Source organism: Propithecus coquereli, unplaced genomic scaffold, assembly GCF_000956105.1.
Source record: "Propithecus coquereli isolate 6110/MARCELLA unplaced genomic scaffold, Pcoq_1.0 Scaffold265, whole genome shotgun sequence".
NCBI lineage: Eukaryota > Metazoa > Chordata > Mammalia > Primates > Indriidae > Propithecus > Propithecus coquereli.
In genome coordinates, this window is record NW_012148230.1 from 2,156,921 (window position 1) to 2,183,387 (window position 26,467).

At 31.8% G+C, this 26,467-nt stretch overlaps 1 protein-coding gene across 2 annotated transcripts in view; it reads left to right on the forward strand.

Annotated features, from left to right (window-relative positions):
- The window catches only part of FER (fer (fps/fes related) tyrosine kinase), a 403,356-nt gene that overhangs the window by 166,640 nt on the left and 210,249 nt on the right, over positions 1 to 26,467 (forward strand). For both annotated transcript variants that reach the window (XM_012647371.1, XM_012647372.1), the window contains 3 exons: positions 1,138 to 1,230; positions 7,180 to 7,383; positions 15,625 to 15,747. In XM_012647371.1, the coding sequence (XP_012502825.1) occupies positions 1,138 to 1,230; positions 7,180 to 7,383; positions 15,625 to 15,747 (420 nt within the window). The remainder of the gene's footprint in view (positions 1 to 1,137; positions 1,231 to 7,179; positions 7,384 to 15,624; positions 15,748 to 26,467) is intronic.

Genomic DNA, 26,467 nt, shown 5'->3' on the forward strand with positions numbered 1-26,467 from the left:
TATAACGATTAGAATTAAAAGTAAATAAAGCAGGAGTAGGCAAGTGGAGAGATAAAAGTTGAATTTCAGAACTACAATGTTTATAAGGTAGCATGTGGCCAAGAATGTCTGCATTTACTATTACAGAGACATACCCTAGGTATTGGAGGCAAAGGAAACAACAGATGTTACTTGTGGCCTGCTTTAGGTGTTTTTCACAAGTAAAATTGAGCATCTCTACTGATGGAAGACATATGGAAGTATTGCACTTGACAGTAGGGTCTGTTGTTCTTTTGTCTGCAGCTGATTGGCAGTTGAAATGTAGTCATTATTGGAAAATTGACCAATCTTCCATTACAAACCCTCACACCACACCTGCTTTGCCATTGTTATCCTTCTTACCTCCTAATTCTCATTTTTGATCTTTTTCAGTATTCTTTTCTACCCTCTTACCTAATCCATTCACTTATGTTTGTACGATGGATCTAAAAATTTGAAATTTTAGGAAAAGTTTCCTTCGATTGTGGTATATGATATTCAGAAATACACTCTATAGCAAATAGCCATCTGGATTGATTTTTCTTAGTGGGAGTTTTGCCACTATCTCCTTGTTTTACCTCCTCTTCCCCTGCCTTCCTTTATCATCATGATTGTCATTATTACCATGTGAATCTTTGGGAAACTCTCTAGGTACTTACGTGAAATTCACTTTTTAAAAATGTGTTCCATGTAATTCTTCTGTTTTTTTCCCCGTTATTTTTTTTCTTCTTTGAAAATCCCTTACAACTATAGTGCTGTCTGAAATATTCTATGTTAAACTGGTTTCTTATATATGATAGCTCGTGTCTCTTTTCTTGTACATGTTGTTTACTACTTGGTTTTCTGTGAATTTCCTTTTCATTTCTTGTTTTCTCTCATCTATATAAATTTCTGTTTCTTTCTTATTTGTTCCCAAATAACAACATTTATTGAGGGGCCAGGAAAATAAAGTACTATAGGGTTTATATGCGTTTGGTTGTTATCCTTAATGTCAGAAAGTTTACATTTATTTCCGTTGGAAGACATGACGGATAAGCTGTGGATACATACCTAAATACATAAATGTGTATATATTGGATAGTTTATTATTGCTGAAGGCTTGTTTCTTACTCCTTCCAGGAAAGAAAGGAGAGATTATCCAAATTTGAATCTATTCGTCATTCAATTGCTGGAATAATTAGGTCTCCAAAATCTGCACTGGGCTCTTCAGCAGTAAGTAGGATTAACTCTATGTGCTACTGAAAATTGTCACTGTCTAGCTTCTTTCTGATGTACCAATGAATATCATATATAAATTTGTATTTAGAAACATAAGAGCATAATTTAACTTTTTGTGTGCATATGAATCTGTTATATATATGTCTATAGTAAAACCTCATGTAACACTGATGTAGGAAAGACAGAAATAAACTTATATTACAGACTTCCTGTACTATATACAGATAATTATGGGAAGCATTTTATGGGAACCTTATTAGAAGAATAGAATAAACAAATTTCTTCTCTAGTGAGACACGACATTTTTATAATAGGGATTACTATGTATAGTATACTGATAAAAATGTATCAGTTTATATATTCATATTTATAAGAACATTTTGATTATAAAATTGAAGTCTGAATGATAGATTAATCATTGAAATTTGGGTTTGGCATGTCACAGTAGTGCATAGAATATTATTTAATAGTTATCCCTAGTAATAACAGCTTGGCCAAGCAAGATACACTGTGAACAAATAAGTAGAGGTATTTCTCTAAGGTGTTAGATATCCTATTTATTTGAAAAAGGAGTTTTTTCCCTCAAATACATGGGTAGTCCTGTGTATATACTCCTGACAACTACTAATGTAATTTTGGTTCCTGTGGATTTGCCTTTTCTAGACATTTCACATAAATAGAGTCGTACAACATATGGGCTTTTGTATCTAGTTTCTTTCATTTATTATGTTTTCAAGGTTCATATTGTACCATGTGATAGCACTTCATTCCTTTTCGTGACTGAATAATATTCCTTTGTATGGATTTACCACATATTGTTTATCCATTCATCAGTTGGTGGACATTTGGGTTATTTCCACTTTTTGGCTATCAGGAATAGTGCTGCTATGAACATTCATGTGCAAATGTTTACGTGAATATGTTTTCAGTTCTCTTGGGTATACACCTAGCACTTGAATTTCTTGGTCATGATGTAACTTTTGAGGAATTACCAAACTCTTTCTATAGTAGTTGTACCATTTTACATTCCTGCCAGCAATGAGTGTTCCAGTTTCTCCATATTCTCACTAACAGTTTTTATTTTCCATTTTTTTTAAATGATAGGCATCCTAGTGGATGTGGTGTCTTATTGTAGTTTTTAGTTGCATTTTCCTAATGACTAATGATGTCAAGTATTTTTTCATGTTATTATTTGGTCACTTTATTTGTTCTTTGGAGATATGTCCATTCATATGCTTTGTGCATTTTTAAATTGGGTCTTTTTAATTGTTGAGTTGTAAGAGTTTTTTATATATTCTGGAAAGAAGCCACTTATCATACAAAAATTTACAAATGTTTTTTCTTATTCTTTGGATTATCTTTTTACTTTCTTGATAGTGTCCTTTGACACACCAAAGTTTTTAATTTTGATAAAGAACAATTTATTTTTGCCTTGATTCCTATGATTGTGTCATATCTAAAAAAAGTCTAATCCAAGGCCATGCAGATATTCATCTTTGTTTTCTTCTGAGAGTTTTATAGTTTAGCTCTTACATTTATGTCTTTGATTTATTATTAGTTAATTTTTATATATGGAGTGAGGTAGAGGTCCAAATTCATTGTTTTGCATGTGGAAGCATATTTAATTCATAATCTTGAAAATGAAACAATGAATCACTGTTTCTTTATTAAAATGAACACGCAAAAATTGGAACTTTAAAGTATCATTTTAGACAAAACAAAGCAAATGCATTATACATACAAAATTAGAATTGATTATAATAGTGTTCATGTCGGACTTGGAATACCTATATTTGTCAAAGTTTTTAACAGTCTGGTTAAAATACAGAGCACCTTTAAAAGACAGTCTAATGGAATATTTATATCAACAGTCTTGATGGAAGGAAAAACAGGAGATAATTGGGTGATAGATTAATTTGTTTTTAACTGAATATTGTGTCTGATGCTGTCAGATATTTAATAATTATTGTTATGATCAGGGTAATATTTTAATATGTTATATCAACTCTAATCATGTGCTGTTATTTTCAATGTACTTAAGGAATTAAATAACCTGTCATTGTCTCAGGGCACTGAGACTAGCTACACATCTAGCATCTTCCCATCTTCAGATGGCTATAATTTTGCACTGAGAACTATCTCAGGGACTTCTGATGCCAAAGCCAGAGGTTTTAGACAGGATTAATTATATATTTTCAAAGCCTAGTGGCAATCATGAAGGTTCATTTCAATCAGAAGTCTTTCAAACCATATTATATTTAATGAGATCTGTTCCAGTCATGTCAAGCATACTGCCTTTTCTCCAGAGCCATCTTTTTACTGCAGAATTTCTTTAATAAGGAGCTGAGCAAATCATTTGTTCCATCTTACAGCCACTTGTGAATACTAGTTTTATCACTGATGTGTGGAATGTATAATACCCCTCTAATCATAGCACTTTTTGAAAAATGTTCTTTAAAACCAGAATAGAGCACATTTTGGTCCAAATGATTTATTTTTTGGATATCAGAAGAATTACTAAATTATTCAACTTCTGTCTCCTTAAAATTAATATTTTTCTACACTCTATTGACATAGATAACATAGAATTACTTTGTATTAGAACTTAGAAAATAAAGCTCCGCCTCCTGCCAGATCAGCTGCGGCATTACATTCTCATAGGAGCCTGAACCTTGCTGTGAACTGTGCGTGGGAGAGATTTAGGTTGCGCACTCCTTATGAGAATCTAATGCCTGATGATCTGAGGTGAAGCTGAGGCAGTGTTGCTAGCTCTGGGGAGCTGCTGCAAATACAAATTATCATTAGCAGAGAGGTTTGACTGCACAATAAATGTAATGCACTTGAATCATCCTGAAACGAAACCATCCTTCTCCTCCCCCCATCCCCTTCCCCAATCCGTGGAAAAATTGCCTTCAATGAAACTGGTCCCTGGTGCCAAAAAGGTTGGGGACTGCTGCCCTACATTTTGTTACTATCAAGCTTACAAAATTGTATTGGAATTTTATTGAGATCATATTAATAAAAATGTTCCTTTGAATACTTCCAGAGAAGAAAGAGCTGATATACCCAGACAGGGGACATGTGTTACTTTTCCCTGTGTTTATGTGTATACATACATACTATACATATACTCACAGTAAATTCAGTTTACATTTCATAATAATATTGTCTAAGGCAGCAGTCCCCAATCTCTTTGGCACCAGGTATTGGTTTCATGGAAGGCAAGTTTTTCACAGACTGGGGGATGGAGGCAGGGCTGGGGTAGGAGGGATGGTTTTGGGATGATTCAAGCACATTGCATTTATTATGCAGTCAAAGCTCTTTGCTAATGGTGATCTTTATTTGAAAGCTGCTCTCCAGCACTAGCATCACTGCTCCACCTCAGATCATCAGGCATTGGATTCTCATAAGGAGCCTGCAACGTAGATCCCTCGCAGGCGCAGTTTACAGTAGGGTTCACGCTCCTATGAGAATCTAATGCAGCCACTGTTCTGACAGGAAGTGGAGCTTATGCGGTGATGCCAGCTCCCATGCCAGCTGCTCACCTCCTGCTGTGTGGGCCAGTTCCTAACAGGCCACAGACCGGTATGGTCCGCTTTGGAGACCATAAGTCTAAGGGATAGGGAATAACAAGGGATAGGGAATCTCTGAGCTTCCCTTCCTACCCTAAGAACTAATAAGCGTAAATAAAATTGAAGTGTAATCTCTATGAAATAGCAATGTAAATTCCTTCCTATTCACTTTTTTGAAAACAAAACAAAACAGATTATTTTCTCAGGATAATTTTTTCCCCCCAAACATATCCCTCTTCTTTAAATACCTAAATAAATTTCTTGGAGTGTTAGCTGAGTTTTTGTACTTCAGTTACTTTTCCAACTTAATGAATTCTTTGGGCTCTGCATTCTCCCAGTTCTAAATAAATGCAAATTTGGAAGGATAGTTTGGCTAGGACAAGAAATCAAGCATATGACATCCTTGTTTGTGATGTTTTCCTATTATGTAGACCTTTTCAGGAGACAATGATAAAAACAAGTCCTTTGCAAAGATGTTAATTCCATTTTTGTATTCAGTGAGAACTTTTGAATAAATAAGCACTTTTGCCATTGGCAAAACTTATAAATAGTTCTATTATAGTAAAAATTTTAGTATTTACTGTAATTAGATGCACTGGGATAAAATTTTGGAAAGGAAATATTTGATTATTTTGACTACCTTATTTAAAGAATTGTAAACTGTTCATGTCAGTATACACAAAAAAGTTAATTTTGTATGGATTATGCATTTGTCTTGTTTTTGTTTTTTTGAGGCAGGGCCTTGCTCTGTCTCCTGGGCTAGAGTGTAGTGACATCATCATAGCTCACTGTATCCTCAAACTCCTGGCCTCAAGGAATCCTCCTGCCTCGGCCTCTCAAGGTGTAGAATTACAGGCATGAGCCACCTCCTCTGACCCTTATGCATCTATTTTTAAAAGTACTATTCTTTTACTTTGTATAATTGTGGCTGTTCTTTATATAACTCATTCTTTAAGCCCATTTTTGGGAACACATTAAAATTTTTTTAAAATGTAATGTTTATCATAATTAGTACTAAAAGAAAAAGGCTTATTTCATTTATAAAAAATTTCCACATATAGTCACATGTATATAATTTTAAAGGTTAAAATATGTCATAAATGGAAGAAATAAAAACTAAAATATGGGCTCTTCTTTGAGGTCTATTTGGGACTTTTCAAGTTTTTTTTTTTTTTAAACCAATAGAATGGGTTTTAGATAATAAGACATGGAACTTTAACCTGTAAGTTTTACACTTCTTTAGTGGTACTAAACAGTGAAAGCTATGTTCACATCTAGGTTTCACTTACTACAAAGATACCATACTTTGGCCCTATTAGAGTTCATAATATCAGCCTTTAAAACTTCATATGTGAATATTTGCCTCTTATTCATATTAATTCTGATTTTCCAATTTATAAATTACTTTCTCATGAAACATTGTGCATATTGTATTATGAGAACCTTAAGAGTTAGTGCAAATTATTATTATACCTGACCCATAAAGTACTCTATCTGGAGCAGTTTATTTTCTGTGTTTCATTAAAAAACAACAAAATTTTTTATTTGTAACCAGAAAATGTGCAATTACAGCTACCATTAATTAGAACATTTCAAGGAAATACAGTCAGTTCTTAATTATCTCTGACATTTGGTATTAGCATTTGGCCTCCTAAAATAACAGATAATTTACCTTTCCTGCCATGCTCATATATAATCCTCCCTTGTTTTTCCCGTGTGTTTGTAATTGCGTATTGGTGGTTTTCAGTGATGCTATTTCTCCCAAAGCTTTATGTGCCATTGCTTTGCCAGAGTAGGACCAACTATGCGGCAGAGGTAACAGTTAAGGAAGTCAGGTGAGTAAGGATAAGGACAGGAAGGCAGAGCAGCAAGGTAGAATCAAATAAAACCAGAGATAGTGCTCTGGAAACACATGACATGGACCATCCACAGCCTGTGTGATGGAGAGTTAATTCCATAAAAAGAAATAACTCTGCTTTTCATTTAAAAATGAAATTGTTTTCTGCTATATTTCTCTGATAATACCTCTTTTTCTTCATAATTTCTCTGGTTGATAAATTTTAACAGAGATTTATTTTATGATATGGTGAATAAGATTGTAAACGCTAACTCTAAATGCTAATATTGTGTACCTCTGTATGATAGATAGACAAAAAGAAGTATTGAAGGATTTATATTTGTGCTAAACTTCAGCACCAGTGCTCCAAAAGATATTTTCTTTAAAAATTATGAAAATTTTACATTCATCTTACAATTTTTAATTAGTTAATTAAAGGAAAGGACGTTTGTAAAAGTTTTCATAATTGCTATGGATTTTGCTTGAAAAAAATCACCATTTTCTCTAATTAAGTTTTTTTATTATTTGTTCAAGCTCTCTGATATGATCTCTGTCACTGAGAAGCCCCTGGCAGAACAAGACTGGTACCATGGTGCAATTCCCAGAATAGAAGCACAAGAACTGTTAAAACAACAAGGAGACTTCTTGGTGCGAGAGAGTCATGGGAAACCTGGTGAATATGTCCTTTCTGTATATTCTGATGGACAAAGGAGACATTTTATCATACAATTTGTTGATGTACGTTTCCAGTTTAGTTTATATGTATATTTTGATGTAGTCCATTGTAATATGATTGTATTAAAATGATGAATGGTTTGTGATAAATACCTTAAAGTTTAGCACATAATTTTTTCCCCTGAATTCCTTAAATATAATACTTCAAAATTTACTAACATGTTAAATCTTATTAAGGAAACATGTATTTAGAAATATTTTAAATTAAAATTAGTTTTTAAAAATATAAATTACACTTAAAAATATGTTAAGTTAAATTTGAACATTAAAGATATTTTAAGTTAAAAACAAAAATGCTATTATCATGGATTTTATTTTTAGAGAAACTTAAGTTTATGAAATTTATTCTTTTGAAACCAGACATTGAAATTGCTTTCAAAATGGTGCCATGAGGGATTTTTAAGAAGTATCTTATTAAATAATGATAATGAAATTCCTTAGTGACTGGAACAATGATACTTGAGTTGGTTTTGTGATTCAATAAGGATTTTTTTGTTTTTATATTAATATATAAGTTATTGCTTACTGGCATTAATAATAAACAGAAACTGATGAGGAATTTTAAAAATAATATAGTCACATTGTTCTAATGCTAATTGATTTTTGAAATTTACATATTGCTAAACTACTTCTGTTTGATATATTTTCTTTATTGAGCCTTAAACAGAGAAAGAGTAATTTCAAAATTTTCCCTTTTACCCAAAGAGAAATTTTTAATGTTTTTGACATATGAGGGAATTGTTACCTCTATTTGACATTTTCTACTCCCATCATTTCAAATGGCATGCATTTTCAAGTTAGCTGTACACTAGATTTTAGTTTATGTCCAGGGACTATAGTGATAGTAATTACCTACTAATCACCTTATAGAAAGATTGAACCATGATCGTTAGATGAACCTGAGGGTTTTAGATAACTTAGTAACTTTTTAATTTATATATATGTGTATATATCTCTCTATGTATATATCTATACATATATTTTTTAAGGTGACAAACTGTACAATTAATCTTTTTAAAGTGTATAATTCAGTGGTAGTTAGTACATTTACATATAGTAGTTATAGTTAAATGAAAATAGTTAACATTCAGATAGACTAAAAGGAATATGTCCATAAAAGTATATCCATTATTATGATTTTCACACTATTTGTTAATTTTGCATAGTATTTGGACTTCAATTTGGTAATCATATTAACCCATTTTTATACATCTAACCTATTTTTTTTAAAAAACTATACTGTTTCTAATAGTATGTTATTCTTTATTTCCTTGACAAACTCTTCTGTAATTTGTATGTGCCTTTAAGTTATGGATGTAGATAACCTACCCTATTACAATTTGTGACCAGGTTGCCAATATTTATAAAACGGTATGAAAATTGTAGATGGAAGAATTGTAGGTAAAGTGTAAACCAATTAACTATAATTTATGTGAATGTTTCATTCTATTTTTAAATTTTAAAAGTTACTGTTTTTGAAATATGTCTTACATTAAATAAGACAGATATTTACCTTATTACCACTTCTAGTTTAAAATGTAACTATAGGAATTTAAATTAGTATTCTTAGAAACAAAAAGGAGTGGGGCAACTGGGAAATTATCACTCGTTTTTAATATCGCCATTTTAAGTGTCTAAAATGAGGAATGTAATATATGCTAAAATAAGACATTATAAGTTCACATTTGAAGGTTTTATCTGACTTCCTTCTGTCATTGAAGTGTTTCAGATACCTCTAATAAAGATGAGAGGATTTGTATTTTGGTAAATGCCTCAGGTTTTCTACTGCCTAATTTTTTTCTAGGGAGCTTCACTATATAGTATTGAGCTCCTCAAGGAGTTGAAGACAGGAGTTTAAGGTGATATGGATGGTTTTAATTCTTTTTCATTTTGTACAGGTGAATCTTCCATAAACTAAAAGTATCCTAGTTATTTCCTTACATACCTGTTGCCCAGAAGGGGTAAATAAAAATTCATTAACAGATATTTAATGATTGCCTGTTATATTCTAATGAAGTTTAAATAAGGTGACAAGTTTCCTAAGAGAGAAAGACATAAAGTAATATGGGATTTTAGAGAACAAAACAATTATCAAATAGTGGATCAATGAAAAGAGCCTTGAACTTGGAGTCAGAAGTTTTGAGTTTAAGTTCCAGCTCCGCCCTTTACATGCTCTGTGGTTTACAGAATAATGGGGGTAACATCCTGTGGAGGTTTGGTGAGAATCAAATGAGTGAATATATACTTTGCAAGATGTGAAGTACTAAGCAAATATTAGGCATTTTTACCATCATTTGATGGCTTTATTTGAGAAAAAAATGTGCTTTGCAAGAAGCATCATTGTAATTTGAGAAGTTAATTTTGAGAATTTCTTTTTGGTTCCTGTGAGATTTGTAATATTTAAGTACTTATGAAAGTGTTGTTTTATTTATGTATTTAACTTTGAGTTACAAATGTTAATTTTAGTAACATTGCTGCTGTGAACTAGAGCCTAGGATGGCCATTACCTTGGAGCTTTATTTTTGCATGGTTATCACAGTTACTTTTTAACATGGTGCGAACCTATTTGCATCCTGTGAATATTACAATTGATCAAGATGGACACATATTTAAAATTTTTACCTTTTTTTACTAATCTAGCAGAGTATGTGCCATCATGTAATGGCATCTCTACTCTAGCAGAGAGTAGCTATTTAAGGTAGTTCAGGCAAGAACTGCACTTTTTCATTGGACGCTAAATGCATTAATTTTGTAAAATTCAGATGTATTAAGCATATATGAGAGTTTCTGAATCTTATTGTATTGTAATTTACTGACCTATTCCATAGTTACTAGCTTGTTTGTAGTGCTTAACGTAAAACCGTATTCAGAGTTTATACTGAAAACTGTTAATTTGGTTTCATAAATGGTGATAGATTTTCATAGAGATTCAAATAGCTTTGTTCCATTTGATAAGTAAATATAAATAATCAAATCCTTTCATTTGTATGTGATAAAACAAAAGTACATGTGATAAAACAAAAATACTTGCAGAAAGAACTTTTTATTCTATTATTAATAAAAAAGTACCAATTTTATATGTCTCTAATTAGTTTATCTAATACTCATCTCCTAAACACCCATTTTTGCGAAGTATCATGTTATACAACATAGAAAATGAAGCTGAAAAATAAATATATGGCCCTTCTCAGTGAGCTTAAAACCTAGTAGTTGAGACATTAGAATTTGTGAACAAAGAAATAGTAAAGATGCAGAATTAGTATTGATTGATTAAGCCATGAAATCTAGATTAACATATGGTGGCAAATTAAAAAGAACAATATAATAAATATTTTAAAATAAAACTTTAGGGAAAAATCCTCCATGTAATGGCATTTTTTATTCATTCATTCATTCAGGAAGTTCATATTGGTGAGTATTATCTAAGGCTCAGGGATATGGGCCAGTAAAATAAAATAACAGAAAAGTGGAGGTTATAATTGTGAAATAATATGTGAATATAATATGTGACGTAAGGTAGCTTAGTGTAATAAATTCCAACAGATATTTATTGGATATCTATCATGTACTAAATTCTATTTTGAAGTGATGGATTTAATCTCTGAATCTACCGATAGGTTTACTTTATATTTTAGCCTTTTGTTTTATTCAGTTTATTCATCTCAGGCTTTTTAAAATTTTTTTTTTATTTCATTTAAGTCTGCTTATCCCGAACTATTGAGCTTGACTTTTTGTTCCAAGAGATCTATTCAGGCTTTTTATTTCAAATTAAATATTCATTGAATCCGCTTCTCCTTTTTGTGTGCTTATTCCTTTTTGTCTGACTTCCTTGTGTAATAATTTCTCTGGAAATGTGTATAGCAACAAAATATGGTTCTATTTTTTATGTTTTTCTATATGCATAATTGATTCTTAAGTAGCACAGTGTTAACTCAGAAACAAATTCTAGATGTACTAAATGTTTTAAAAACAGAAGTAATATGTGGTAAAAATTCACAATAAGAATCATAGAATGTATCCTTCCTATTAGCACTTTATGGGGTCAATATACTTTTCAATTTTTTTGACATATTCTAATCATATATAGCTATATACTTTTAGTTTATACAAATTGAGTCTTATATTTTCTATTCATACTTGTTATTTATTTAATGATATAGTACATTGTATTTAAAATGTAATACAAATGATAATAAAAATTGATCTTTGTAGAAATTTGTAGAAATTTATTCTATACTACTATTTTTTTATTGCTTGTTTTGGAATTCACATAAGAGATCATTAGGAACCATAGCTAATAAAAGAAGTATCTTACTTAAATGTTAGTCTGGTTCTCTGTCCTATTATTGTTAAGGCCGTGTAGAAAAACTTCAAAAAAAATCCATCTGTTTGTGAACCCAACTTTAGGTCAGCTGTGTCACAAGAAATTTATAGAGATCTATACAAGGTCAAATGTAATATTTGGAATTTTTAGTATATCAAGAAACAAATCCTTAACAGTTTTAGTGAGTGTACTATTCTAGGCCTTTTATTTGTTTAGATGAACTTTATAAGCATATAGTCTTAGCATCATTTTTAGATCTTTTACTGTATATTTTATCTTTAAGAAAGTGAGTTAATTGGGTTTATACTGAATTAAGACTCAGAATTTCACTGATATCAGACTGATTGCTTTAAAAATAATTAAATTAGTTGCTAGATATGCTCTTAAATAGGGAAGCTGAAAATTTTTATTGTTTTATTCAATATTTCTCTAGCTACAGAGATATATTAAAATTTTACCTGAGACATTGTGACACTAGAAGTTGACTTGAAATGTCATTCTGTGTGAATTTTATCTCATTACTTACATTTTTGTTTTGAGGATTTTTATATATAATGCTTGTACATTTTTATGGAGTACATGTGATATTTTGTTATATGTTATACAATGTGTTATGATCAAGTCAGGATATTTAGAGTATCCATGACCTCGAGTATTTATCATTTCTATGTGTTAGGAAAATTTTAAGTTCTCTCTTGTAGCTATTTTGAAATACATAATACATTGTTGTTAACTATAGTCACCCTATGCTGCAATAGAACTTTAGAACATATTTCATATCTAATTATATGTTTCTACCCATTAACCCACCTCTCTTCATCTCCCTACCTCTCTTATACCATTCTGAGCCTATAGTCATTATTATTCTACCCTCCACCTTCATGAGATCAACTTTTTTAGCTCCCACACTAGTGAGAACATAATGATATTTCTTTCTATTCCTGGCTTATTTCATAATTACCTTCACTTTCATCCATGTTGATGCAAATGACAGAATTTCATTCTTTTTTATGGCTGAGTAATATTTCATTATGCATATTTACCATATTTTCTTTATCCATTCATCCTTTGATGGACACTTAGGTTGATTTCATATCTTTGTTATTGTGAATAGTGCTGCACTAAACATGGGGGTGCAGGTATGCCTCTGATACGCTGATTTCCTTTTCTGTTGATAGATACCCAGTAGTGGGATTGTGAGAGAGTATGGCAGGGCTAGTTTTAGTGTTTTGAGAAATCTTCATACTGTTTTTCATAATGGCTGTACTAATTTACATTCCTACCACCAGGGTATAAAAGTTCCCTTTTCTTCACATTTTGCCAGCATCTGTTATTTTTTGTCTTTTGATAATAGCCATTCTAACTGGGGTAAGATGATACCTCATTGTGGCTTTCATTTGCATTTCCCTGATGATTAGTGATGTTGAACATTTTTCAAATACCTGTTGGCTATTTGTATGTCTTCTTTTGAGAAATATCTATTCATGTCTATTCATTCATTACCTTTTATTAAACAGTATCTCTAATGCATGAATGTGTGAACTTGCCAGTATTCATTTCTAAGTTATCTTATTTGTCTAACTTCACAGCCGTTTTACATGCACTGTGTTTCATTCATTCACACATGTTTCTTGATACAAACAATATATGCTAGGCAATGTTCTGGACCATGTAATGAACAAAACAAATGTAAATATTTGTCACCTCATGAGCCTACATTCCTACTGGGAGAGATAGATAGCAAAAAAAGATAAATGATATAGATAATATATATCTAATATATATCATGATAGTGATAAGTTCTAAGGAGAAAAATTCAATAAGGAAAAGGAGGTGAGAAATTTAGTTAGGGTGATAAAATAGATATTGAATATTGCGTAGGGTGGTCAGAGCAGACCTCACTGAAAAAGTCACATTTTAATGATATTTGATTAAAGACTCAAAGGAAGTAAGGAAGCTATTATGCATATAACTATCTTAGGAATTAATTCAAGCAACAAAGCAACAGGCCCTGAGGAAAGAGTATGTGTGTATAGTGTGTTTGTAGAACAAGAAGGAAAAGAATGTGGCTGGGGGAGTGGTAAAAATGAGGTAGGAGAGATGATGGGGCAGATTATATAGGTTTTATAGACTATAGTAAAGATTTTTGCTTTTATTCTGAGGGAGATGAGAATTTTGAGCAAAGTAATGGAATGACCTGTTATAACAGGACCCCCTTACTGCTATGTTAACAGTAGACTGAAGGAAGACAACGGGAGCAACATTATATTTGGTTAGAATGTTATTATTGTTGTTACTATTATAATACATGTTACATTTCTATGACCTTTTACATTTCTTCATTTCTTAATCAATTCATATAAGAATGCCTTCTAGGATAATTGAGTTATTTATAGATAATCATTATTTCTTGAGAACATGTAATTTATAGTGAGTGTTCTTTGAGGATGTTTCTTTTCTTGTGTTATTTGTATGATGATTTAATAATTGAGTGTGTACCACGTACCATATACTGGGCAAAGTGGCTGACACATTAATACTTTGTCAAGCCTCCGGCTTGTTCTGTAAGGAGGTCCAAATAGTATCTTTATTTCACTGGTGAATAAGCTGAGACACTGAGAGATCTTGCTCAGTGTATTGCACATCTAGAAATATATTAGTGTCTTCGTTGTGAAATATCTTAAGGATCAGTGCTAATATATTATTGCAGCTCTGGCTACTATGTACAAAAGTTCTTTAAACAACTTATTAACGACCTCCCTGAATTGACTGTAACACTAACTACTTTGAGTGGAATTATACTCTGTAGTTAAATGTTAAAGTAAACTAATCCATGTTTGTTCCTTACTTGATGAAATAGAAATATTCATTTAAAAAGTTTTATATAAATTAAATTTTGGCAAATTGAATCTTAATTTATAGTATTGAAAAGGAGCTTTGAGTTTTTTTAAACCTTTAACTGGGAAAATAATCTTCCAGTAATGCAAACAGTGTCCAGATTTAGACAGTTTTAAAAGTAGAGTTTTCTTAAGATGGAGTACATCCATAGTTGTATCTATACATATCTTCTCTATATGTACAGGTGAGCTCTTTGTGAAAAATCTGATAGAAGCTTTTATTACATTGCGTTGCAATGCTTCTTGCATTTGTTGACATCAATTCATGCATATGATAACCTACTCACAGGCCAATTTGAAATATGGAGACAGAGGAAAGGGATCTTGGCAAAGTTTTGGGGAAATGCTACTTACCTGGTGATATGAAATAATAAAGTGCCAGGATTTCAGCGTGTTGATATTTGCAGTTTTCTTATTGGTGCATTTTATTTCTTCATCAAAGGTGTATGAAAGAGCATGTTGGTGATGAATAATACATGAAAACCCCAGTATAGAAAAACAATTAATACTATATTAACAAGTAGGAAATAAATGATGAAAGGTATTAAAATATTTATTATTGTATTGAATATACATTCTTAAACTTTTGACATTATTTTTGATATTGAAAGTTTTATCAAATGGAACATAAATGTAGACATACATAAACATTATTTCTTCTTCCTTAACTCAGATATATCTGATGCTTTATTTACTGTGGTTATCATTTTAGCAAAATGCATTCCAGGTCTGTTTGTTAGTTGTGTGTTTTTTTTTTTTTTAACAATTTGAACTGGATTTAATCATTGTGAAAATTAATTTCTCTGTCAAAAGGTAGATTTTTAAAACAAGTTGGAGTTTTATTTATCTATTTTATTTTTTTGCGATATTAATCATTTTTAAGTGTATAGTTCAGTAGTGTTAAGTATATTTACATTGTTGTGCAATGATAGTTTTTCTCGAATGGAATGTAATTTATCGATGGATGTAGCCTTCCTCAAGCGATGTCTTCACATTTATTCTACCTTATTGTTCTCTCTCCAGAATCTGTATCGATTTGAGGGCACTGGGTTTTCAAACATCCCTCAACTTATAGATCATCACTATACAACAAAACAAGTCATCACGAAGAAATCGGGTGTAGTTCTGCTGAATCCTATTCCTAAGGTAGGTGCATATATACTTTGTTTCAAAAGAATGTTTGGTGAGTTAACATTTTCCACAGTAAATAAAGTTCTTAAATTATTTGCTAGTGGTTCAGAAACAAAAAGGTTTTGTGATTACCACTACTAGTACTAATACAATTGAATTACGGAATTTCCTTGATTTTGTTAAGATGGGCTGCCTTTTTATTCAGTATTTGCTAGGATACAAATGGCTTGGGTTTTTTTCTTCAGAGACTTGAGGCTTTTCTTGATTTTATAAGGCTCATACTTTGAAAGGTTCAGATTATAAAAGATTCTAAGCTGTATAGGTTAAAGAAAATGCCCAGGCCGGGCGTAGTGGCTCACACCTGTAATCCTAGCATTCTGGGAGGCCGAGGCGGGTGGATCATTTGAGCTCAGGAGTTCGAGACCAGCCTGAGCAGTCTCTACCAAAAATAGAAAGAAATTAATTGGACAGCTAAAAATATATAGAAAAAAATTAGCCGGGCATGGTGGCGCGTGCCTGTAGTCCCAGCTACCCGGGAGGCTGAGGCAGGAGGATCGCTTGAGCCCAGGAGTTTGTTGAAGTTGCTGTGAGCTAGGCTGACGCCACGGCACTATCGCCCAGGCAACAGAGTGAGACTCTGTCTCAAAAAAAAAAAAAAAAAAAATAGAAAATGCCCAGCAATTAGGAATGTATTAGAATTTTAATTTTGGATGTTAGGTTTATAATGTATTAAAGAGACTGGAACTTTTGTAAGCTACACTACTCTTTACAAAAGCAGTAAATTATAACTTCCTTTTGTGGAACTAGGTAGCTGGATGAGAGATTGCTTTAGGTCATTTTTACCTGTAAGATCTATCACAGAACATATTTCTTTCATGTGCTTTAAGAGATCTGTGAGGGAAGGAATGGGTATGGGGAAGGTTTGTGTTTTTAAGGTAAAACTTTTGAGGCTGACACCGAAGTGGAACAGTGTGAGCTGACTTAGCTTCTGAGCCTTTTGATGTTTCAGGAATTAGGCTGGGATTGGCAATCAGTTTTTGTTGATTTGATTTTTATATACCTAGGGATGGCTTTTAATTGGAAATAAGTCCAGTCCCAAGAATGCTAGTGTATAATCCAGATGTAGCTAATTAGAAATTTAAAAAATAATTATTATATTTTCTTTTGTTAGTCTAGAAAATAATGTCTATATTTGTACTTTTGTTATATTACTAAATCTTCACTGAGGTACTAAACTTTAATATTTCTCTGACAGAAGATTTTGACAGTTGCCAAATATTTTAATTTTCCAGTTAAGGAATTGGCCTTCTTGAATAATTTTCTAGAATTATGAAATTGGCTTATTTTTTGTTAATATTTTTCTATTCATTTTTTTTACCACCTTAATTACCAAAAACCATAAAAAATTCTCCTTTAGTTTGAAACAGGTAGTCATATTTTTTTCTCTAGCAAAAAAAAAAAGTCTCCAATGTATAAATGAATGCTGTTGTTTTGCAGAATTCTAAGTGATTGTATTCTCATGGCTTTATTTACTATTTTTACATCAACAACTTGTAAATTTACATTTGTAACTCAGATTTATGTTTCCCAAAACTCAGATTGTTCTACTTTTCACCCCAAACTGTGAGTTTATCACCTTTAACTCCAAAATTTGTTCTTCTTTTTTAGAAGTAGTACCACAATACCCAGTTTCTCAATCCATAAACCAAGGTGTCATCTTCGACATCTCTTTTTTATCATCACTGTCGTCTCTCCAGCACTTTAAGTACAAGAGTTTTGTATACTTAGTTGTATATGTGGAGGAATGAACTTTGATTCCAGTGTATCCTTGTATGAATAAAATTTAATTTAGGAAGACACTTTTTATCCAGGATATACAACTAGGATTTCAGAGATTTGGGGTTTTTTTTTTTTTTTGCAGACAGGGTCTCCCTTTGTTGCCTGGGCTAGAGTGCCGTGGCATCATCATAGCTCACTGCAACCTCAAACTCCTGGGCTCAAGTTATTCTCCTGCCTCAGCCTCCCAGATAGCTGGGAGTACAGGCACGCCACCATACTTGGCTATTTTTTAAAATATTTTATAGAGATGGGGGTCTTGTTATGTTGCTCAGGCTGGTCTTGAACTCCTGGCCTCAAGCTGTCCTCCAGCCTTGGCCTCTCAGAGTGATAGGATTATCGACGTGAGCCACCATTCCCTGCCCAGATTTCAGATATTGATGCCCCATTTCTCTAGCCAACCAAATATTTGCATTGTCTACAGGCTTAGCTAAGTCTAAATTGAACGACCAAAGCCATGAAGGAGAAAAAATCAATGCTGATACAGGCTCGAGTAGGAATATATAATTTCAAATAAAGCTATAGCCCTTACTATATAAAATTTTCTATAAAATGAACCTTGATAATGGATTACATTCTAATTTCTTTCTCTTCACCCCACCCCTGTGGAGTTGATTGTCTCATCATTTAATAGCACTAGCTATGAAAATAAATGTATACTGGAAACTATAGAAGATTAAAGGGCTATATATGACTGTTTTATGGAGTGGAAATTTAAAGTTTATCTGGCAGACTATTAACCTGATCCAAAGTACCAGTACTTGAAATATGCAAATCATTATCTCAGTTTGTTGTAAATATCGTTATACACTTGATTTAAAGAATCCTGTCACTCTTTTAAAATAATCGCAAAGCAGAGGTTGTGAAAGATAACTTTCAGTTATGAACAGAGAGCACATTGATATGGATTTTGTTATGGTGGTATTGTTAATATCTTCCTTTGAATTATTTGTATTCTTGTAACTGAATCTATTCCTTGATTTAATCCGTGTAAGATGTTAATGTCTTTGATCAGATAGTGTGCAATAAAATATCTAATTTTCATCTTGCTAGACTTCATTTTGCTATTTGCCATTTATTTCTCTTCCCATTTATTTTTGCTCGTACCCATGAAAATATCATAATGCCTTACTGGAGGACACAGTAGCCAAGTAGTCTCTTTCTGATTTTCATACCTTATGCAAATTCACTCAGAAGTGTAGGAAACTAGACAATCAGAGTTAGAGAAATTATTTAACTTTATAAAGGTAATAAAACTAGTGAGTATCAGAGCCACACATCCCTTACCTTCCACTGGTTGATTTTTCCTACACTGCCTCCCAAAGACTGTGCAAAGATATGGAAGATAGAAGGTATTTTAAATACGGGTTATTAGTCACCCATTATGATCATCCTTATATTAGTAAACACATTGGATAGGTACCTGGCCTGTTCTTTACTTAATTCAGTTTCTGCTCAAATGTCATACATCAGAGAGGCCTTCTCTGACTACCTTGTGTAAAATAACTCATCCCTCCTTTTTGCTCCCTCCTTACTTTTCTTAATTTCTGTTTGTCATGGTTATGTTTATCTGATATTATATGATGATACATTTTTAATCATTTGTCTCCCCCAAGTGAAATGTAAGTTCTATAGACTCAGAATTGTATTTAACCATTAGTGCAGCTGTATCCTCACTATCTTAAAGAATGTTGGCCCAGAGTAGGTGTCAATAAATATTTGTTGAATGATTGAATTTATTGAGCAATTGCTAGAAGCCAAGTAATTGCTAAGCCTTTTACATTCATTATCCCATTTAATCCTCACATATTCCTGTGAAATAAGAATTGTTATTAACCACATACAATATTATTGTTGCTATTAACTCCATAAAATATTATGAATGAAGAGCTGAAGCTTAAAATGGTAAATGACTTGTCCAAGATAACATAACTATTAAGCGGCAGAGCTGGGATTTGAGCTGTTTTTAACCACTATCTATTTGTCTAGATTGTAGAGTCTAGACTTCAGAGGCTATAATAAACTACTTATTTTAATGAATATGAATGTGGGTTTAAGGAAAGGAAGTCTCTTGTATTCCATAAAATGTTAAATTGAAAAATATTTTAACATAAGTCTTTAACAAAAGATTTTAACAAAACTCCAAGTCTCTAGAAAAGGAAAGCCATTAAACAGTGTTATTGGGGAGGCCGAGCTGGGATTTGAGGTAAAATATAGGGTTTGGTAAAATATATGTAAGGAAGACATCCAGTTTAAAACATTTAAATGGCACTTTAAAAGTTATTTGCTTTGTTAACTTTAATATTTTAATTTCCATTCAGAGCTCTCTTTCTGAATGGAAATTAAGGTAAAAAAAAATTTATGATTGAATGCAGGTAAGTTAGGCAGAGAGCCATTAATTCTAAGCTTAGACAACCAGCTTAAATCAAATAATTATGGCTTTTTACCAGAGTTTGATATAAATTGCCAAAATATTAGAGGCAGATTTTTGAGAGGAGAGTAAGCCTCTCTGTGGCCAAAACTACTGACTTGTCATGAGGAGATAGGTCCATAACACACCATTTGTGATCATCAGACACTGCAACAAAGAGCAGTTCATGAGAGAGGAAAATTGTTCCTTAAATTAGGTACTCCATTCATATATTTAGTTTCAGATGACTTAAGGAATATTTATTTTACCTTATGCTTAATTAATACAGCATAATATTAATGGTCAAATATTACTTCAAATATTACTATGCAATGATTTTTCTCTTGTAGAAGCTTATGATAGAATTTTGATATGTTGAAATCTTTTCAGTTTAACATTTTATGGAATCAAAGAGACTCCCTTTTCCTTAAATCTGTATCCATGTTCTTTAATTCATTAAGATCTATTGGGTAATTTAAAGAATAATTTAAATTTTTAATAAAGAGAAGAATGGAAAATACATGTGATTCAATATGCATTAAGCAAATATTTTCTTAGTACTCACTTTGTGCTGAACAGTGTTTTATATTACTTTAGAGTGCAATAGATGCTATGAAAATGAAGCAGGGTAAGGAGATAATGAAGGACTAGACCTGGGTGAGTTGAGGGCAGTGTTTAGGTAGCGTGTGTGTATAGAAAAAGGTACAATTTTTAAATATCATGATCAAAGAAAGCATCCTAATAAATTTTGGACAGAGATATGACTCAATACAAGGCGTTATCTATGTGATTGTATGCAGGGGTAATAGTAAAAGTATTTAATAGTACAGCAATGGGTACCAGTCTATTAGAACAGATGCCAACCGTACTAGAAGAGTCATAGAAGTGTTTACTTGCTTGATATTCTCCATATGTATCTGGAGAACAGTGTTCCTTGGTGTGACTAAGGAACTGCCAAGACTAGTGTGACAGAGCAGAGTGGCTGAAGGGGAAAGTGATGAGAGATAAGCACAGATTTGGATTAATTTAATAATTAATATATATTGTCTTACAAGGTCAGTTGTTTATTGTGTAATATAAGAAATTCGCTTCATTCAAGTAGAAACTCAGCGTAAAATTTTACAACTTTTCATAGTGGGTCTCTTACAAACAAAAGATGTATATTTAATAGTGGTAGTGAATTTCAAGGGAATATTTTAGTAGTAATATGGTCATCCAAATAAGTTAAAGTCTCATGTTTTTAATTTCTAAGAACTTTTTTCCAGTAATATTATTTTTGAAGGCATCTAGCTAGTTGTGCTTTGCAGTTAATTCTCTTGCTGTCATTTCTATGTGCGTTTTAAAAAGTGCCATGTGTTTAAAATTTGAAAAGAGGTAAAAGTGATCTTTTTTTTTTTTTGAGTTTTTGAAAATGAGATAATTAAATATCATGTCAAATTAGCTTTCCAGTTGTGGAAATCCAGTTTGGAAAAAAAAGTATCGAATTGGAATACCCATTGTTAAGATTACTATTTAATTGGCTGTTTTAGGTCAATTAATTAGGTCTATTGAGATTGGAAAAGCACAAAAAATTACAAAATGTTCTCCTTAGGAAATTCATCAGGAATACATATACATATATATATATATCTTCATGTGGGCCTTGGATTTGAGCTAAGGGAATCCAATTTTGAATCCCAGATTTTACCACTATAGCTGCACCATCATAGGCAAGTCAGCCTCTTAACTTCATCTGTGTCCTACAATAACCTCACTTCTTGTTGTGAAGTTCATGTGACAAAATCTCTGTAGATGTATGTTGGAAACTAAAATACTGTACTGTATACTTTTTTATTTAAAAATTTTTTCACAGAACAGATAAATCAGAACAGAAAGCAAATATGGAACAATTGAAATTGTGAAGGAAGAAAAAAACATTTATTGAGTGCTTAGTCAGTTGAGAGCACTCTACCTCTGTTATTTATTTCATTAAATCTTTTAAACAACTGTGAATTGAGTATTAATGTTATCTCCATTATTAGGCAGGGAAACTCAGAGATTATAATTTACTCTAAATCACATTTCTTGTAAATTTTATAGTTGTTATCTGAAACTGATTCTGTTGCATTCATTGTCTTTTTACTACAACTCCAGGTAGCATATAAATTATAATCTATACTATCTCAATAGTGTCAATAGTTTAACAATAATTTTTTTCTATATTCCAGTATTCTAGCACTGGGATGTAATAGTGAACTTGACAGTTATGGTCCCATCCCTCATGAAAGTCTTGCAGAGAGTACGGTATGTTTTCCTGAGGGAATACAGGGTGATATTTGAATATTTAGCCTCTATTTAGGATAGTCCGGGTTAAATTAAGCGTGGACCGTAGACTTGATTTACTTAATAATATAAAAGAAGCCTGCCATGGTACCTTTTCACATCTGCATTGATTTTCAGGTTTTTAAAAATCTCTTCCTTAACCAGCAGGTATTTTGAGGAAAAGCAACGTTAGTCTCAAAAAATTAATACACCTTGGAGACCACTAATATTCCATAAGTAGTCCCTCAAGGATATTACACCCATAAACCTTCCTCAGATTTTCTTAAATATTATATGATATTTTTAGTAAGAGGAGGGAGACAGGTTTTCAGTAATGAGTTCTATACATTTCTTATCTATCCTATAAATATTTGAAGGATGATAGCAATAGGCAGATGAGGCCTATTAAAAGAATAATTCATTAGAATTTTTTAATGCTAGTTGAAAGGCAGGATTTGATATTTACAGCACAAACGTTGCCTGACGTGTGTCATTTCATCATTTTAAAGTATGTAGTATAGCTTTCATTTGCATGGACTTTGGAAAGCCTGTAGAAATGTACAACAAAACCTGTTAAGATTTCTCGTATGAACATGATTGCATAATTAGCATTTTTTCCTGCTTCCTGTTGGAAACCATAGAACAGTAACAAAGAGAACAACAATAACAAAAATAGGAAATTCATAAACAGCATTTTTGATGAAATTAGGAGGTATATATAATATATATAAAATATATAAAATATACTTCAAAGTATGATTGTGCATAAGTCATGGAGTACGAAGAGAAGACATGATCAAGAACCAAGCTGCAACAGGTCTCACCAAGGTCCAGCAAAAATACTTGCTGAATGTGAGGAATTCATCTTGAAGTTCTAAGGCTGTATTCCTGGCTTGTAACAATGGATATGGGAAAAGGATGAAGGGAATAAAAATTTATGTAATATTTTAAGTGATACAGCCAAAGTTGCACTTGGAGAAAAATTCAGAGATATAAATATTTACATCAGTAAAACAAAAAGAACGAAATAAATGATTTAAGCATTCAACTGAATAAATTAGGAAAAATCAAATCCATAATTAAAAGAAAGCAAAAGAAAGGAATAAATAAAGCTAAACATGTAAAGGAATGAATTAGAAAAAGAAAAAATATATGTATTAGCTATTTAAAAAAATAAATATTTAAAACACTAATATAACCAAGAAAAACTCATACCACAAAAGAATGAATCTCTTTAATATATGATGAACTACTAGAAATTGATAAAATAAAGACAAACAACCAAATAGAAAAATTGGCAATCAATATGAGTGAGTAGTTTAAAAAATAGACATGTCAATGACTTTTAAAGATATTAAAGGTGATTTACCCCATTCTCAGTAGAATAAAGGGAAATCAAAACTATATTGAGATATTTTTTCACCTATCAAATGAGTATAAATTTAAATTTAATAACTCACTTTCTTGGCAAAGATGTGGATAAAAATACCCTTTGATACTTTGCTGTTGAGAGTATAAATTCTTAGTAACAACAGGAAAAACCTCTGTAGAAGGTAATTTGGCAAAATCTATCAAAAATGGAAAATGTATATACCTTTAATTCAGCAATAACATTGGCACAATTTATCCTTTAGTTATATTTATGTATGTAAAAAATGGCATCAGTCTAAGGTTAGTTACTGAAGCATATAATATTATAATATTACTAGACTGGAAATAATTGACATTTTCATCAGTAGGGGCCAGTTAAATAAATTATGGTACTCTAGCCAATGGAGTGCTGGGAGTGAAGGTACTTTTTATGTACTGATTGGAGAGAGCACTAAGGTATGTTAGTAAAAGGAACTAAGGGTGGGAGTATAAGATTATATGTCTGAATTTGCTTTTATATGATAAACTTTAAAAATGGGCTGGGCGCACTGGCTCACGCCTGTAATCCTAGCACTCTGGGAGGCTGAGGCGGGTGGATCGCTCAAGATCAGGAGTTCGAGACCAGCCTTAGCAAGAGCAATACCCTGTCTCTACTAAAAATAGAAAGAAATTAATCGGACAACTAAAAATATATAGAAAAAATTAGCTGGGCATGGTGGCACATGCCTGTAGTCCCAGCTACTCGGGAGGCTGAGGCAGGAGGATCGCTTGAGCCAAGGAGCTTGAGGTTGCTGTGAGCTAGGCTGACACCATGGTACTCTAGCCAGGGCAACAGAGCCAGACTCTGTCTCAAAAAAAAAAAAAAAATGTATACAAGAAACTAAGAGGATACATGTTTGGGTAGGGTGTTGAAATTGGTAGCAAAGGTTTAAGGGAAACTTTTTCCTTGTTACATTAACTTTAAAATTTTTTTTTAACACTGTGAATGTATTACTCATTCAAAAGTTAAATTAAAAAATATTGAAAACATGTCACTTGCCTTCAAGCAATTATAATTTTCTAGAGAGATGCTTTATTGAAAAATTATTGATAAGAGGACAAAGTATTCATGTTATGTATTGCTAAAATGGAAAAGCAATTTATAGAATGGTATTATGGTATTATTTAATTTTCATAAAATGAATTGTAGTATAATACAAATACATAGAAAAGTTTAAAGGCTATCCTCCAGAATATTAATTATGGTTATCTTGTGTTAGAGGAGTTATGAGTGATTTTGGGTGGGCTTAAGTGTAGTTTATAAATTTTTCTTACTGAATGTTACGATGTTTATAATATGAAATTTTTTCTAAAACTATATTATATGATAATGTTTAGTAGAACACTGTGGAATAGTGTTTTTTAAAATTGTTTTTCCCACAATGTGTAGGAAGAAAATACATTTCATATTGAGACCCAACACACACAAAATTGGGAGTGTTGATGTGTAACTAAAATTTTACAAAATGTTTTGTGCTTCCTTCATGTGATGCATTCTATTATATTTTTAAAAGTGTCTACAGCCAGTTAGTTGATTTTTTGTACCTCAGTTTGAAAAGTACTTATATGTAGGATTTAAAAAAAAATCAATACAAACTGATTTTTAAAATAGCAATATGTTTTATAAGAATTCAGGCCTGGGAATGGTTCATAGAGGAAAACGGACTTGAAGTAGGTCTTGAGGATAGGGAGAAGCGGAAGGACAGTCATTTGATAAGAGAATAATCTAAACATTGAAAATTCCAAGACCTGTTTGAAGGAAGGCAAGGTAAGTTTGACAGAAGATTGGAAAGGTGAATAATTTGAAAAGTTTAGGTTAAAGTCTGATTTTTGAGAGGCTTGCATACTAGGATTAGGATTGAAAAGCCATTCTGTTGAAGGGTTATAAGCAAGGGGTAAATGTGAACTGAGTACATTCTAAGTATAATGGTAATACCACATACCTCACTAAAATATTGAATATTGAATGTTCAGACTTTTAATTGCTTGAAGACATTAAGCAATGTATTGGCACATTTAAAAAACAGTAAAAAAATCAGTTATTTTACTGTTGTACATATAACTTGTATAGCTATAATCAAATTATATTACAATAATGTTAGAAACAAATTATCAGTACTGGGGAGAAATGTAATGTGGAAACTTAAGAACAGTAAATATAATACAGGTCCTTAAAGTCTATATATAATTTCTGTGTTGAGCTTGAAATTTAGCTGTAAGCTTCCTGGAAGCTGTTACAGAAAAAGAGATAACTAATTTCATGATTAGAAAGGAGGAAGGATTTTAATTTGCTTAAAGAAAAGTTTTCTGCCAGTACGTTCTCAGGGAAATTTCTCTCTTGGGGTTTTAGATAACAATGTCCTCAGTAATATTTCTTCAAAAGTTTCGGAGCAGATTTCATAGGTTGTTGCTTTTAGCATCCTTTAAAAATAGCAAGTGCATAATATTAAACTATAGCTTCCTAAAGAACATTCTATATCAGCACCTTAACCTATTTTCAATTTTTGCTGAATAGAATAGTAAAATTCTAGGATTCCAGATTTATGATCAAAATATTAATAAAATTAAGAAGTTTAAACAAGTACCAAAATGCCAAAGAATTATGCATATGACATTTATAAATATCTAATCTTAATTATGTGCCTGAACAGTTTTAATGTTTAGCTGCATTGGTGGAGGATTCACATGCTGAGAGAAAACAAAACTTAAGATGGAATGGATTACTGTTGAAGTATGTTTTTAATTAATGTTCTGCCCTTGTGAAAAAATTATAATATG